The following is a 14084-nucleotide window of genomic DNA, read 5'->3' as shown; positions in this document are numbered from 1 at the left end:
AAAGCTTGCCGTTTCGGTCCGCCATCACCGCAGACGATGGAGATTTTCGATTAATTCTGACCGAATGAGGCAAGTACGCCACCTAAATGTAGTATAAAACAAAACTGACCACCAAATGCAACCTCTGTGCGAAATTTGAGCACGAACAATCGTGCGATTTTCGTTTTCCTCTGATTTACGCAACAGTCAGTAGAGCACTTTTCACATGAGCAATTCATGCTTTCTGATGTGAGCAAAGTTCATGCCCAAAAGCGACACTGCCTTCGCAATGATGAACATAGAAGTCAGTCCTTACAGCACGGCTGCTCACACAGTACTTTTGCACATACATATGCATAAGAGTGTGCCAATAATGAAACAGTCCAGAGGGCATGTGCCAAAAAGTTTATCCAATCGTTATAAACATTTTCTTGCAGCCAGGGTCACATTTGCTTCTTTTTTTGTTTTACCTTTGCTGACATCCTATTGCTATTGCATTCTCTTACCACTGTTTCATGCACCAGGGCGGCAAAATTATTTCTCAAGATATTTCACAGCGGTTTTAAGGTAACTGTTCTGGGGTCGAGCAGTCTGGGCACTACACCGTCTGTTGCGCCAAAAAGTTAGTCATTTAAAAAGGCCGCCGACCCCTTCAAAGTGCCACAAGTCAGCATGCCTTATGCAAGCAGGGCTCTTTCAACCCACCTAGGGCTCAAATAGTGCAACTGCAATGAAAGCTACAGCAGAGCCCAATACTAGCATAGCATGTCAAGCCAAGAAAACAAACTAATTGTGTCACTAAACAATAGTTTTCAGCTGCAGCTCACAAGTTGCTGCACATTAATGTGCAGTAACAAATGCATGCTTGTGTATATCACTGAAGGCAATACTGCCAGTCAATTACTGCATATTATGAAGTATGTCCTGGGAACTGTGGTGAAAATAAATATTCACAGCAAGAACTGCATATGGGCGGAGCAGAATTCTTTACGATTGCAAGCGTATTTGGAAAAGGGCTTGGATCAATGATTTTGGCTCAGCAACAGTAATTGCAGAGTCTGACCTACCCAACATTCTTCTAGAAAAATATGGACAGGTGTCTTTTTGCATGCAGTGCATCATGTAGTTTATCAAAAATTTCATGTAGAATTTTCACTGTTCAACACAATTGAACAACCTTACCTCCTACTTGGCAATGGTGAATTTGAATCCCATTTAGGCTGAAATATCATTGCTACCACACACCATAGTACTTCCAAATTATGTCGATAGTACAAGCAGTAACAATGAAAAAAAAGCAAGATGTTAAGGTATCCAGATTGACTTACCTGGTGTGGCGGGTGCCACCATACTCCGCATTCGTAAATAGTAATCTGCAGGCACCTGGGATGCTGCGTCAGACCAATCACCCAAGTAAGCACAGGGTGGCAAGATTTGAGTCTAGGCAATACTTAACAGTTCAGTACTTCAGTCTTCACTCTTTTAGAATTCCTAACGGGAGATTAACAACACGTGTGAGTCTGCGTTGTTGGTAAAAGGTCAAAGATCGAAACGTCTCCTTTCTGGGTTCTCTGCTACCAGCACTTGAAATAAGGCTTATGTTAACTAGCAACAAGCCAATTACTGCCTCAAGTTACTAAGAAGTGCAGCTCTAGCTCCTTCTAGTTTCATAAAAAAGACAGCAGCCTGCTGTTGTGTTTCATTACACAGACCTCACACCCTGTGAATATTGTTAAAAGCCATTCAACAACTATGTATCTATCTGCACAAAGATACCAGCACAGTCAACTTTCGACAACTTTCGATAACTCAAAGAGGTCTTAAATTTGGTCAAATTATGCAGGATTCCAATAGAGGGGGGAGGGGGGCTTTCTTATGCATCAGATGTTGATGGGAATGAATGAATGACGTCACTGGTAAGTTGGCTATTAGACCTAGGTGACCAACTATGACAAAAACAGGCATACCCATCAGCCGTTCTGTAATGCTAACTAGACTGCAATTAGAAACAACAACAAAAGGCAACCGCCCATGCAGCTACATAGGCTAATGCTAAAGATGCTTACTTTGCCTTCTCTTTGAAACAACCTTGAGATTATGGTACTTCACATTAAAATGCCTTACTACCTGGTGTACGCCATTAAAGGAGATTATGGTACTTCACATTAAAATGCCTTACTACCTGGTGTACGCCTAAGGAATGTGTTCCAACACATTAAAAGTGACCTTGCCACATTGGTTCTTAAAGAAAACTGCACAAAATACGGGGGCAAAAGAGAAGCATACACGATTGGACCGGCGCCGGCATATTTCTCTTTTATCCCTGTATTTTGAGCCGTTTTCTTTGTCAATCATGAACCAATTAGCCCAAACTAGAGTTCTTCTTGTCACACTGCTTTATCCATGCAACTGGAAGGCTGTGCCTCCTGTTACATTAAATGTGCTAAACTTCATAGTTTTCCTTGAGAGGCTTTCAGGCTGCATATTTTTTTGCTTTTTATTAGTGTGGTCCACCATGTGACAGATGCATACTCTAACCTAGACCTAATGCAAGCACAGTGTGCTAATAGTTTCAGGATATTGCAGCAGTTAGTTGCTTTCGTTTTCAACAGATCATGACTAACGAGTGCTACCTGACCAACGTCCGACACATGTGATAACTGAGTAGACACCTGAACACATCTTGCCCGCACCACAACTACTTATGGACACAGCAAGAAAAAAATTGGCGGTGGTTTAGCTCTGGTTAAACCTGGAGTGACGCGATAGCGACAGCTGGCTGAGTGGAACTTCATCACGGGACCAACCACATGACGAACCACATGATCAGCCACGGCGCCGCGCCGCCGGCAGCTGCTCCGCACGACGTGACCAACCACGTGACAGCGTGGCGGCGCTGCCATGCTGAAGGCTCGAAATGCTATCGTAATGTAGCTATCGCTACAAAAAATAGCTGTGGTTTAGCTCTGGTTAAACCTGCAGTGACGTGACAACTACAGCTGGCCGAGTGGAGCTCGCTCAGTCGAATTGCAAAGTCAGTCTTTCGCCACTCTGTTTCGCTGAGCCTTCCTTCTTCATCTTTGTCCCTGGACGTGATCCACTCTCTCCTTCCCTCTCTCCCTCTCCACTACACGGCGTGGCGACGCCGCCACTGCCACAGTGCCGCCATGCTGAAGGCTCAAAATGCTGGCGTAATGTAGCTATCGCTACAAAATAGGCACATGCTACCTATTAGTAAGCTGAGAGCAAAAAATGAACCACGCACATCTGCATACACAGAAACACAGAGCAGAGCCCTTTGCACTGCATACTGAACACAGAACAGCAGAAATGGAACAGAATATCAGTGCAATGTCCTCTTCCTGCACCATGCGTTACTGAGGTGTAGCTCATATAAATCAGCAGCAATTCGTCCAGTAAAGTGCTCATCTCAACAACTCAACTTTTTCTAACCAATGCACTTTCGGAACCTTACAAAGAAATGATAGAAAAGATGACAAACTGACAAACAAAGGGGCAGGTTCTCTGCATCCTGTACTGTCTGCTCATTATTTCTGTCTTTGTTTCCACGCACAGTTCCAAAAATTCTTTCAGTACCCCGCTACTACCAGCTAGCTCAATGATTGCTTCCGTAACGCGATGAAAGTGCACTAATGGTAGCAATGCAAAAGTTGCTTTACTATTTGAATGCGCAAGCCTTCATTTTCTGTTTTATTCAGCAAAAGACATTACCGAAGCGTACCTGGGGAAATGGCCAGAAGTGGCGACACCTATCCTTCATTTTTTCCTGTCTGCTAGCTTATATTGCTATGTTTTCAATTAACGAAGCCTCTTTGTAATTAAAGAGTGGTAGGCCATCAACCCAGGCCAGGTTCAATCTGTTCTCAGTGTCATTTTTAACCTGTGCCATGTTGCGAAGCAAGGAAGAGGGAACTGTCCACGCTCACCCCCGGGAGCAGTGCCTGAAGGCTGCCCTGGCTGCGATGGTGGCGGCGGGGCCTCCAATTGCATCAGGGCCTGCGTGAATTGGCTCGCCAGCTCCAGGCACACTCCAGAGAGGGCGCCCCAATGCAGCGGATGACAGCCTGCAAACAACATACCAGGACACCTCAACACTGACTCATCACCGACTCCAGTAGAGAACACCAGCGGAACAGTTAATTCGTGTTCAGAGGAGTCCCCCTCTTCTTCTAGTAGTGTGAAATAGACTCCCAAAGAAAATAATTACCACTGACAAATAGCTATGCAGAAGGAAACAGAAATGTGCAAATTGGTGGAGATTCGTGCTCAGATATCGATGCATACCAACAGGAGAAAAGCCTCTACTGGCAGATAAAACTTATCTGCTAGCTAAATTTGCTAGCTTCCTAGTTGAGAAGTTCTGCATGATATTAAGATATCTACGTAATCAATCCTGAGTGGCTAGCTAGGAAAAATGAAAACTGGTTTTTGGGGAAAGGAAATGGCGCAGTAATTGTCTCACATATGTCAGTGGACACTCCAACTGCTCTGGAAGGGATGAGAGGAAGGTGGGAGTGAAAGAAAAAAGAGAGAAACAGGTGCCTTAATGGAGGTGTCCGGAATAATTTCGACCACCTGGGGATCTTTAACGTGCACTGACATTGCACAGCACACGGACGCCTTTTGCGTTTCGCCTCCATCGAAACGCGGCCGCCACGGTCAGGATTGAACCCGGGTTCTCCAGCTCAGTAGACGAGTGCCTAAACCACTGAGCTACCAAGGCGGGTTAACTAGCTACGTGCAAAATGGCGAACACTACCCACAGTGAGAACGCAAGATGATCCAACATACAATGGATTGAGTGCAGATCAAGCAGCCTCTTAATATATGCAAAACTCAGTCCATAAAAGTTTTATACTACTTGGTAAAAGGTACCAACATACCTGGGAAGCTGATGGCAAATGCCTGTGCTCGGCGGTGGCCAGAATGCTCGGCAAAATGCCTGAAGTCCAGGAAGCTCAGGTACTGCACCACAGAAGCCGCAAAACTTGTCAGTGAAAGCTTTGTCTTCGTGATACAACAGGCTTTGTGTTGTCATACACGACCAACAAGCATTGCAATCAGGAGAAAAGCTTTTCAACCAGAAAATAACATGCTTATAATTATCGAATTTCAATGGCACGGTGATGACTGAAAAATTATTGGCTGCCTATCTAAAATTCTGCACCACGCAATGCACGTCAAAACTTGGCACATTTACAGAAAGCTGCAGCATATATCCAAGTTTTTCCTACTAGCCTCGAGATTGATATACAAACAAAACAAACACATTTGACATGTTGAAGAAGAAAAGGAATTGCGACTTAAGACAATACTTAGGGATGAGAAGTATATGGCAGAAGCGGTGCCTTTTCTTCGTGAACATCTAGGACGAACTGGCCCAAAACTTCACCCTGTTGAACATATCTGATTTGACATAGGAAGCAGCAACAGATAAAATTGTCCCCACTGAACTTGAACCAGCTTGAGCCATGAATAGGAAGAGAAAAAGCCTTAATTTCGGCAAACCAAAATAGTCATTCACAGCTTCTTTGAACTACGTGAAAAAGCAATCAATGTGAGAGGTTTTCATAGAAGAGAGTCATTGACATATAGTCAGCTGGAACTAGTGGACTAGCCATGGAAGTGAAGAACCCCTCTGCGGCTGCACAAAGGCTTGCAACTGTGTCAGTGTCACTCACTCGGAGAAGAGGACAGTCACTTGATGCCATGGCTGCCGACATCCGCACGGGCTTTTCCGCTTCGTGCTCGGCTATGATGGGGAACTGGTGCACCTACCAGGAGATAAACACATGCTTTATGGGCAGCCAAACGTATTTTAAAGCTGCGAAACAACTCCCAATACTGCTCAGACCAGTCTCAGCCTGTTTGAAAACAGCAGAATGTTTTCAGAAAAGCATTTCCACCAGCCTTTCCCGACACTTCTAAAGTCAGCCAACATTGATGAAATTATGTAATATAGGAGACAAATCAGGTCTAAATTGTGGCTGCGTAACAGCTGAAGCTCACTAGCATGGACGTATGGCTGATACCTAAACGGAAAATTCTAGAAGGAAAAAAACAAACAAGGACGAATAAACAAAACAAAAGCAAGAGATTTCAATATTGACGACAGGTTGAAACCGAGCACTGTGTGTAGCCTCATGTTCCTTCATCATATCCTTGGCTTCATCATAATTAGTAGGAGTAGCAGCAGCAGCCAAACCTTGTCCACACAAAGGCTTCTCCTAATGCCCTCATCTTCAACCACAGCCCTTATTTCCCAGCAAATGCTCTATCTCAAACCTCCACCTCACTTTCAACCATCCCTGCTATGTTTGCTTTCCATTAAAATCCATCCTGCTAGCCCACCAGGCCATCAGTTTGCTGTCTGCCGCGTACGTGTCCTGCACAGACGCCCACAATGCACAAATGCACCTGTGAATTTATCATGCACCATTTATACTAAGAAACTGCACCCGCAACTGGAGCAGCGAAAACCAACAAATGTGGAACACTCTTGAAGCTGTTGCTCGGGAGAGCACCAAGAAAAGAATTTAAAAAAGAAGGCCTGGAGACACCACACCTTTGTGAGGTAATAGTCTCGCAACTGGACAGCCAGCTGATCCAGCGTCCTGACCGCGGCTCCAGTGATCATCAGTGCCCAAAATAGGTGCAGGTCCAGGAGACCCCACACTGACTGAAGATCACCCACCCTGAAAAAAAAAGTAATAAAAGCATAAAAATGCTTCAACGCATGAAAAGTATGATTTGCAGGGAAACTTTCAGTGAAGACGGTACGGGACACCGACAGCAGACATGTTGACCTCCGGTTGCTCATGCTAGTAGAGTCAGTAACAAAAGTTTATGGTGTGCAAGTGCTGGGAGATGAAATTTACCGTAGCACTGGCTTGTGACCCAGTCACCCAAAACTGACACTAGTGGATGGAGCATTCACATCGCCCAATACTTTAGGCATTACGAATTGGCTTGCACAGCGTTTCCACACACCTGCATTCCATAAACTGGCACTGCCAATTTTACATGACCAAAAAAAAAAAAACCATCTAGACATTTCAGCATACGGGCTTCAACATACATTACCTCAGCCTGGCAGTTATTTAAACTGCAATGAATCACTCATTCACATGACAGTTCATTATATCTCTCGTCCAAGAAAAAAAAAATGTGATAAGGATAAACACTAGAGGTCAAATACAATAATTTGTAAATATGGGCAAAACAATGTCAGATTTCTTGATGCACAATGACGCGGTTACTTTAGTAAATATTAGTTATTGCTTCTCTGCATGCGCCTGGGTGCTTTCTTGGTCAAGTGCAACTTAATTAACAACATGTACACAGTCCAAAACAACGCAGCTGAAGGGTAGTGCAAACCAGGTCCAACAGACTTGAGGGCTGCATTGTGTAAACGTGACAAGAATGACAAGAACAGGTAAAAAACATGGGGACTACCACTGCATAAGACTTGGAACTGAACCAGAGTAAAATCTAGATCCAAATGCCTGACGTTAACTTTTAGTGGAATGACAAACTACAATTCTTAGCATTCAAAATTATTTGCAAGCATACACTAAAGATCCTTACGGGCATCATATACAAGGCGGAGGGAACAACTCAGTGATACAACACAATCACATATAACTAAAAGCTTCACAAATGTTAACAACACAATGACAGAGATGCAAAACAGATATGAAGCATAATTCAAACACAACGAGTTAGATGCCCATGTTTAGTAGAGCCTGAAGGTTTGACTCAGAAAGAAAAAGTATCAAAATTTTCACTGCCTTTCACGAGGGCACGAAAAATGTTTGAACAGCCCTTTGAAAACGTGTAGAAATGAAGTGAACTCTCGCCACTTCAAACCTCACACGAACGATTTTTTTCAGAATTCTGAACTTTTCAAAAATTACCGAGACTACACTCTTGTAAGCGCCTCCCTTGTGTAAGGGCCGCAAACCCCAACTTGGTAACCAGTAACACAGAAAAAAAAAAAAGATCAGCCAAAATAATTGCTTAATGTGCACATAATTTTGCCCATGTGCTATGTTACACTGGGAGCTGATGGATGATAACTGCCTGTGACTCAGTACGACCACGCACGAGTAATCACAAGTCGTCCTGCGTGTCAGACTCCACCTGGAATCATGAATATGCGGCGCCACAGGGCTGCTAACTCGTCTTGTGCACTCGGCGTTCGCACGACAAAGGAAAAAAAACTTTATTCTGAGCAAAAAACTACAGCAGGACACAACTTAAGAAAAAAAAGAGCAGTTGGTAACATTGGGTGACGGTCCGCGGCGTCCTGTATTACTCCGCTAACCAATCACAACAGTAAACGAAATCAGCTTTTTAATGTTTCGACTTTCCTGAACAAGCCAGGTATCAATTATAGAGCCTACAGTTTGTTTTTTCTTGTGATTAGCTTCTTGTTTAGGTAGCAAGAAAGCATTACCAACGGAATACTTTTTGTCATGGAGGAATTCTGTGCGGCAGTCCTGAATGTGGGCGGGGCTTCACTGCCGACTTAAGTTGTATATGACTACAGAATGGAGTGCACCCAGGCTAGCGGCATATTTCTTTGTACCGACCACTCAGTTTCGGCTTCCTGATCTTTGCGAAAGCCCGCGGCGGCAGAGGCTCATCCAGCCAGCATCTACCAGGCAGCCTAAACTAGCTGTGCACTGTTTCGGATGCTGATTCGCATGTTGCTCGTTTTCTTATGGCGTATTTTTTTTTTTCCCTCGCAGCTTCAGCACTGCAGAACCATTTCCTTCACTTCCGTCCGCATGGTTCCATTCTTCCAGTGCACCCAAGCTGTGTGCTCGTGACATGCCATTCGCTCTTTGTGGTCCAGTGAGGCCTCTACACGTTCAACAGTGCCGCTTATGATGGGCGTGATGCAGTAGCAGCAGAGCTTCACCGGGTCGCACCATAACGGATGAGGGAGGCTCTTATGATTTAGGAGCAGTTTGCACCGATGCTCCCAACAGCATGCATGCATTGATGGAAGCATGAAAAATAGTCACTGCTGCTCTGTTCGCATTTCAAAATCAGACAACCGTTGCCTAGTCTTTCACCAAATAAATTTACCACGATGCAAGCAGTTTTTTACAATTTTTCAGGGTCATTTGATAATTAGAACATTTTTTCAGGCGCTTTCCTGTTCGAATTAACGAGCTTTTACTGCACTAGCTTTGATTTTCGAGTACTTCATTAATGCAATATTTTAATGCAATGAATTATTCTTGGCAGGCCTGCAAAGTTCGTTGTATCGAGATTTCACTGTATAAGAGGCAAGCATCTTTAAATGCTCACAAAATATTCTGCATACCACTGGGTTGGGTCAGCATCACCAGCGATCCACTTCTTTGGCACAGCACCTTTGGCACAACACCAGGAAGAAAAAACCCATGTAAACTATATTCTTTATGCTAATGAGGGCACAAAAACCTTAAAATAGGCATGAGAAACGATATGGACAAGTCATGCAAGTCAAGTTCTAACCGCTAACTGTGTCTCTAGAAGGCCACATGAAAAAGCCCATTTGCATGCACAGAGCCAATGAGCATGCACGGCACGCAATGCATGCACACACAAGAAAAGCAAAGTCAAGGCTGCCAAAGCATCTGTGCATAAAGACATCCCTACAAATGTGATCACAAAGGCACCATGCAACCAAAAGAATAAAAAATGAGTTTGGTTTTTATTTCCTCACAGAATTCTTCCATAAGTGCACATACAACTACACCAATGTCCATTACAGCGGAATCTCAATGACATGATCATGGTTGATACGAATTTCTGGAGGGTATAAATTTGTATAATCCCCTGGCCAGAGAGCACTGTGTGCAATGTGCGCAAATCTGGATGTTCCGAACACCCTCCCGCACCACTACGGATGCACACTTCACTGACGTCTCAATTGCCATTCATCCGGTATGCAACGGCAGGTGGTTGCCACACAGCCATAAATAAATCTCGTCAGCCGTGAACAGATTGTGAATGCATTTCCTGTGCCTCTGCATACGGGTTTTGTTCATTTCGGAAGGTGCGAATTTCGGATGGTACGAATATTTTTTGAGACACCTTGAGATTCGCATCATTGAGATTCCATTGCACAACAAAACCCTCATCACTGACAGGTGGACACGGCCACTCTCAGAAAGAACAGTTAAAAAAAGAAAAGGACTGACAATAGGGCCCATATTATGGAAGTGCCCACTAAGGGTATATGTCCACTGCATCAACAAGTTGGTAGCCATAAATGCGTAGGTGATGGGTGTATGACAAATGCTGACCGGTTTTTCACGCAGCGTCAGCTCAGCTGAAGCTACACTTGCCCATGCATCAATGAAATGATTGATGTGGAAAAGAGGATTCACAAAACTACTGCAACAAATACTTGTGATTTATATACTAATACGGCACCAAGGACAGCTACACCAATTACCGTGTACACTCTCATTGAACCCACTTTTTTTTTTTAAGAAAACTTGACATCAATTTGGGGAAGAGTTCATTATGCGGAAAAAAAGGTTTCGACAGATTTTTGGGGGGAGTCGAAATTTCAAATATGTACGTCCGTCTGCCCGCCCACTTTCCAGTCTATCCATCATCAACAAAAGCATGCAGTCAGACGTGTCCATATCGATGAAGCTCAGCATCATTCACTTCAAGAGGCGTTTGCTGTATCACGGCACGATCTGACGATTTTGTGATAGCCGGCAGTGTCAGCCAATCGTAGCGAGATAAAGCGGACAGGGCGAGTTTTTTAAGCGAGGTTAAAAAAACTCGCAGGACAGTTACGAATGTGTGATGCAAATGTTTAAGACTTAGCTGTGGTGAGGGGTTAGGCCTTTTTGTGTCCGATCTCGAGCTCGCCAAATCGCATGGGGATCTGAAGATCCTGCTTCCTTCATAGCATTGATGTTTTAGAACGTTCTGGTTTAAACTGCTATGCTCCTCTCCGATGATGAAGAACTCACCAGCTTTCTAAGCATACAGTAGCACAGCTGGATGCGCAGCAGCATGCCAAGCAAGCCACTGCCATTGTCAAGGGCGCACTGTGGGCGCACAACGTCTTGGCACTCTGCCAAGTTCGCAAAACGCACCCCACCCCTCCAGCAGGAGCTCTCATCAAGATAAACAGCATATTGGTTCGGTGCTAAGGTCTGCACTGCGGACAGTGCGAAAACTGAGGAATGCGCTACCAACAGCTAATGGTTCAAAGAAGTAAATTCTCAATAACAAAAGTGAGGGGTGGGTTCATTAGGCAAGTGGTTGCATTATGCGAGTCGGCTCATTATGCGAGTAGGTTCATTACGAGAGTGTATACGTTATTGTTCTCAGTAAAAATTTATTACCTGGCCCTTTCTGGCTATGCTTACATTTGTCCAGCAACAAAAGCTAGAGTTATCGGCAAGAGAATCGGAGAAAGAGGCAGGAGCATTTAATCTAAAGGCTATGGAGGTTACTAAGCAACTAGCACGATCCGAGACTGCAATTGCGTTTGCCATATTTCAAAGCAAAAGTATGCACGCAGTTTAAAGCGACATTCGGGACAAATTTAAGTTGGCCTGCATTTATAGACAGCGGCACTATAACGACAGAGACCGCTCTCACCGAAGACAGAGCTTTTATAAGTTTGAAAAGGCCAAAAAACAAGATACAGGTGTCGCCGTTCCGGCTATTTTCGCAAATAAACTGCGTGCGTGGACACCAAATTTTGGGCATAGATCCCAGAGGTTATACTACGCCAGCATTAACTTCAAAATGGTGGCACCATGTCTTTGTCGATGTGGACATCACAAGTTTGAATTGAGAGGAAGGAAAATTTTTTTAATTCAATTTTCTCGGCCATAAAATGGGTTTTCTGTTGCAGGACGAGCGTTAACATAGCCAAAGAATCAATTTTAACAGAGAATAATAATTGTATGGAGTTGTTCTCAATGTCCCTTTAAGGCACTCCATTGGACACATCCACTAAGCGCATGCTTCCACAATACGGGCATCTGCGCGACTGTGGCATCCACTGTGAATAAAACAGCCACTGGAATGCGAGCTGTGCGACTACTCACCGAACACAAAGTAGAGAAAATAGAAATAGTGGGCCTTCCTGAAGGTGTCCCACGCAGACCAGCGCATGGTGCTCCTAATTTGCAAGCGCATTCTCACTGATGACACCTGGAAAAGAGGCTCGAATTACGCACCTCCGGCATTCAAATAATCACACCCGTGAGAGAGAGACAGTATTGGCATATCTCAAGAGTAGCCAAATTCATTAGCACTCTATAGAACATTTCCCCACAAATTTTGAATTAAAGGAGTAGGGACACCAAATTTTCAGTAGTGTGTTTTCTTCTTTGGAATGATTCATAAGACTCTGGTAACATACGTGGATACCCACGTAAAATTTGTATATATAATGCAGGACGTCTTTCAAGGCGCTGCATCGCAAACGACTACAAGTACAGTTCAGGTCCAGTCCAGCAGCAGCGATCACTTCAGCGCATGCACGAGCATCGGAACGTTTAGCGCTTGCCGTCGTCTTCTTCCTTAAGCGCCAGTCGCAGACAGTTCGGGAGCCGAAGGCCTGCCTGACAACTTCCCCAGGGGCGAAAATGCGTCACCCTGGCGGCCTAGGGCGATGTGACGATGGCGGGGTCGCAGTATAGTTTGAGGCGGTCCGTGCGGACAATTTCACGGCCTCGGCGACGGTGATCAGTGGACGGAGTAAGGGGTTCGATGAGGTTATTGACAGAGGTCTGCTTAAGAATGCGGTAGGGGCCCTGGTGTTTCCTGAGAAGTTTGGAGGAAAGGCCAGGACTTGAGGAAGGCACCCATAGCCAGACCAAGGAGTCAGGAAGGTAAGTGGGAAGAAGCGCGGAGGAATCACAGGTGCTTTTTTGCTGCTGCTGGGCGTGAGAAGTGAAAGACCGGGCAAGCTGGCGGCATTCTTTGGCATAAGTGGCAGCTTGGGAAAGAGTCGTAAATTCAGAAGCATCAGGGTATGGGAGAATGGTGGCCATTGTGACAGAAGGCCCACGACCATACAGAAAAAAAGTATGGAGAGAATCTGGTGGTGGCTTGAGCAGCGGAGTTATAAGCATAGGTGGTGAAAGGTAGAACGCGGTCGCAGTTGCAGTGATCGGAAGCCACACACGTGGCCTGCATGTCGCCGAGTGAGCAGTGAAAACGCTCAACCATGCCATTTGTCTACGGATGGTAGGCGGAGGTGGTGCAGTGAACAACGTTACATTCCTGAAGGACAGCTTCAACAAATTCAGGCAGGAACATAGGGCCTCGATCACTTGGCAACTCTTTAGAAGCACCATGGCGAAGAATGATACGATGGAGGATGAAGGAAGCAATGTCGTTGGCAGTAGCAGATGGCAAAGGCGACATTTCAGCGTAGCGTGTAAGATAATCGATGGCAATGATGATCCAGTGGTTGCCGGCTGATGTGCTTGGAAGAGGGCCGTACAAGTCAATGCCAACACGCTCGAAGGCCTGAGAAGGGCAGGGCAGCGGCTGCAGAGGAACAGCGAGTCGGCGAGGTGGGTTTTTTTGACGCTGGCATTCGGGGCAGGACTAGACGAACCGGCGAACATAATGGTACATCCCACGCCAGTAGTACCGATGTCGTAGGCGGGTGAAGGTCTTCAATAAGCGTGGTAGTGGGAGCAAATAACAGAACGCAAATGGGTCGGAATTACAGGCAGCCACTTGCGACCATCCGGGAAGTAGTTTCAACGGTAAAAGAGCTCGTCTCTGATGGCGAAATGATGGGACTGGCGATGGAGAGCACGAGAAGGAGGTGGCGATGATCAGTCAGAAAAGAAATCTAAGAGGCAAGCGATCCATGGGTCGCTGCGTTGCTCGGAAACGATATCAGAGGGGTCAAAGGGCAAAGAATGCAGGGCGGATATACAAGGCACTGCTTCAGATGCCAGAGGGGAACGTGATAAGGCATCAGCATCTGCATGTTTATGGCCAGAACGATAGACAACTTTTGTGTCGTACTCTTGGAGTCACAGAGCCCAACGCGCCAGTCGACCGGAGGGATCTTTCAAAGAGGA

General features: G+C 45.2%; 1 protein-coding gene across 3 annotated transcripts in view; it reads right to left on the bottom strand.

Annotated features, from left to right (window-relative positions):
- The window catches only part of Ndc1 (Nuclear division cycle 1), a 61868-nt gene that overhangs the window by 28369 nt on the left and 19415 nt on the right, over positions 1-14084 (bottom strand). For all 3 annotated transcript variants that reach the window (XM_077644095.1, XM_077644094.1, XM_077644096.1), the window contains exons 6-12: positions 12084-12189; positions 9338-9386; positions 6566-6695; positions 5682-5774; positions 4884-4965; positions 3927-4064; positions 1308-1370 (exon numbers count right to left, since the gene is read on the bottom strand). In XM_077644095.1, coding sequence (XP_077500221.1) covers positions 1308-1370; positions 3927-4064; positions 4884-4965; positions 5682-5774; positions 6566-6695; positions 9338-9386; positions 12084-12189 — 661 coding nt within the window. The remainder of the gene's footprint in view (positions 1-1307; positions 1371-3926; positions 4065-4883; positions 4966-5681; positions 5775-6565; positions 6696-9337; positions 9387-12083; positions 12190-14084) is intronic.

This window comes from Amblyomma americanum, chromosome 11 (genome assembly GCF_052857255.1).
Source record: "Amblyomma americanum isolate KBUSLIRL-KWMA chromosome 11, ASM5285725v1, whole genome shotgun sequence".
In the NCBI taxonomy this organism is placed as follows: domain Eukaryota; kingdom Metazoa; phylum Arthropoda; class Arachnida; order Ixodida; family Ixodidae; genus Amblyomma; species Amblyomma americanum.
The sequence above is the reverse complement of the archived record's forward strand: the minus strand, read 5'-3'. Positions and strand labels throughout refer to the sequence as shown.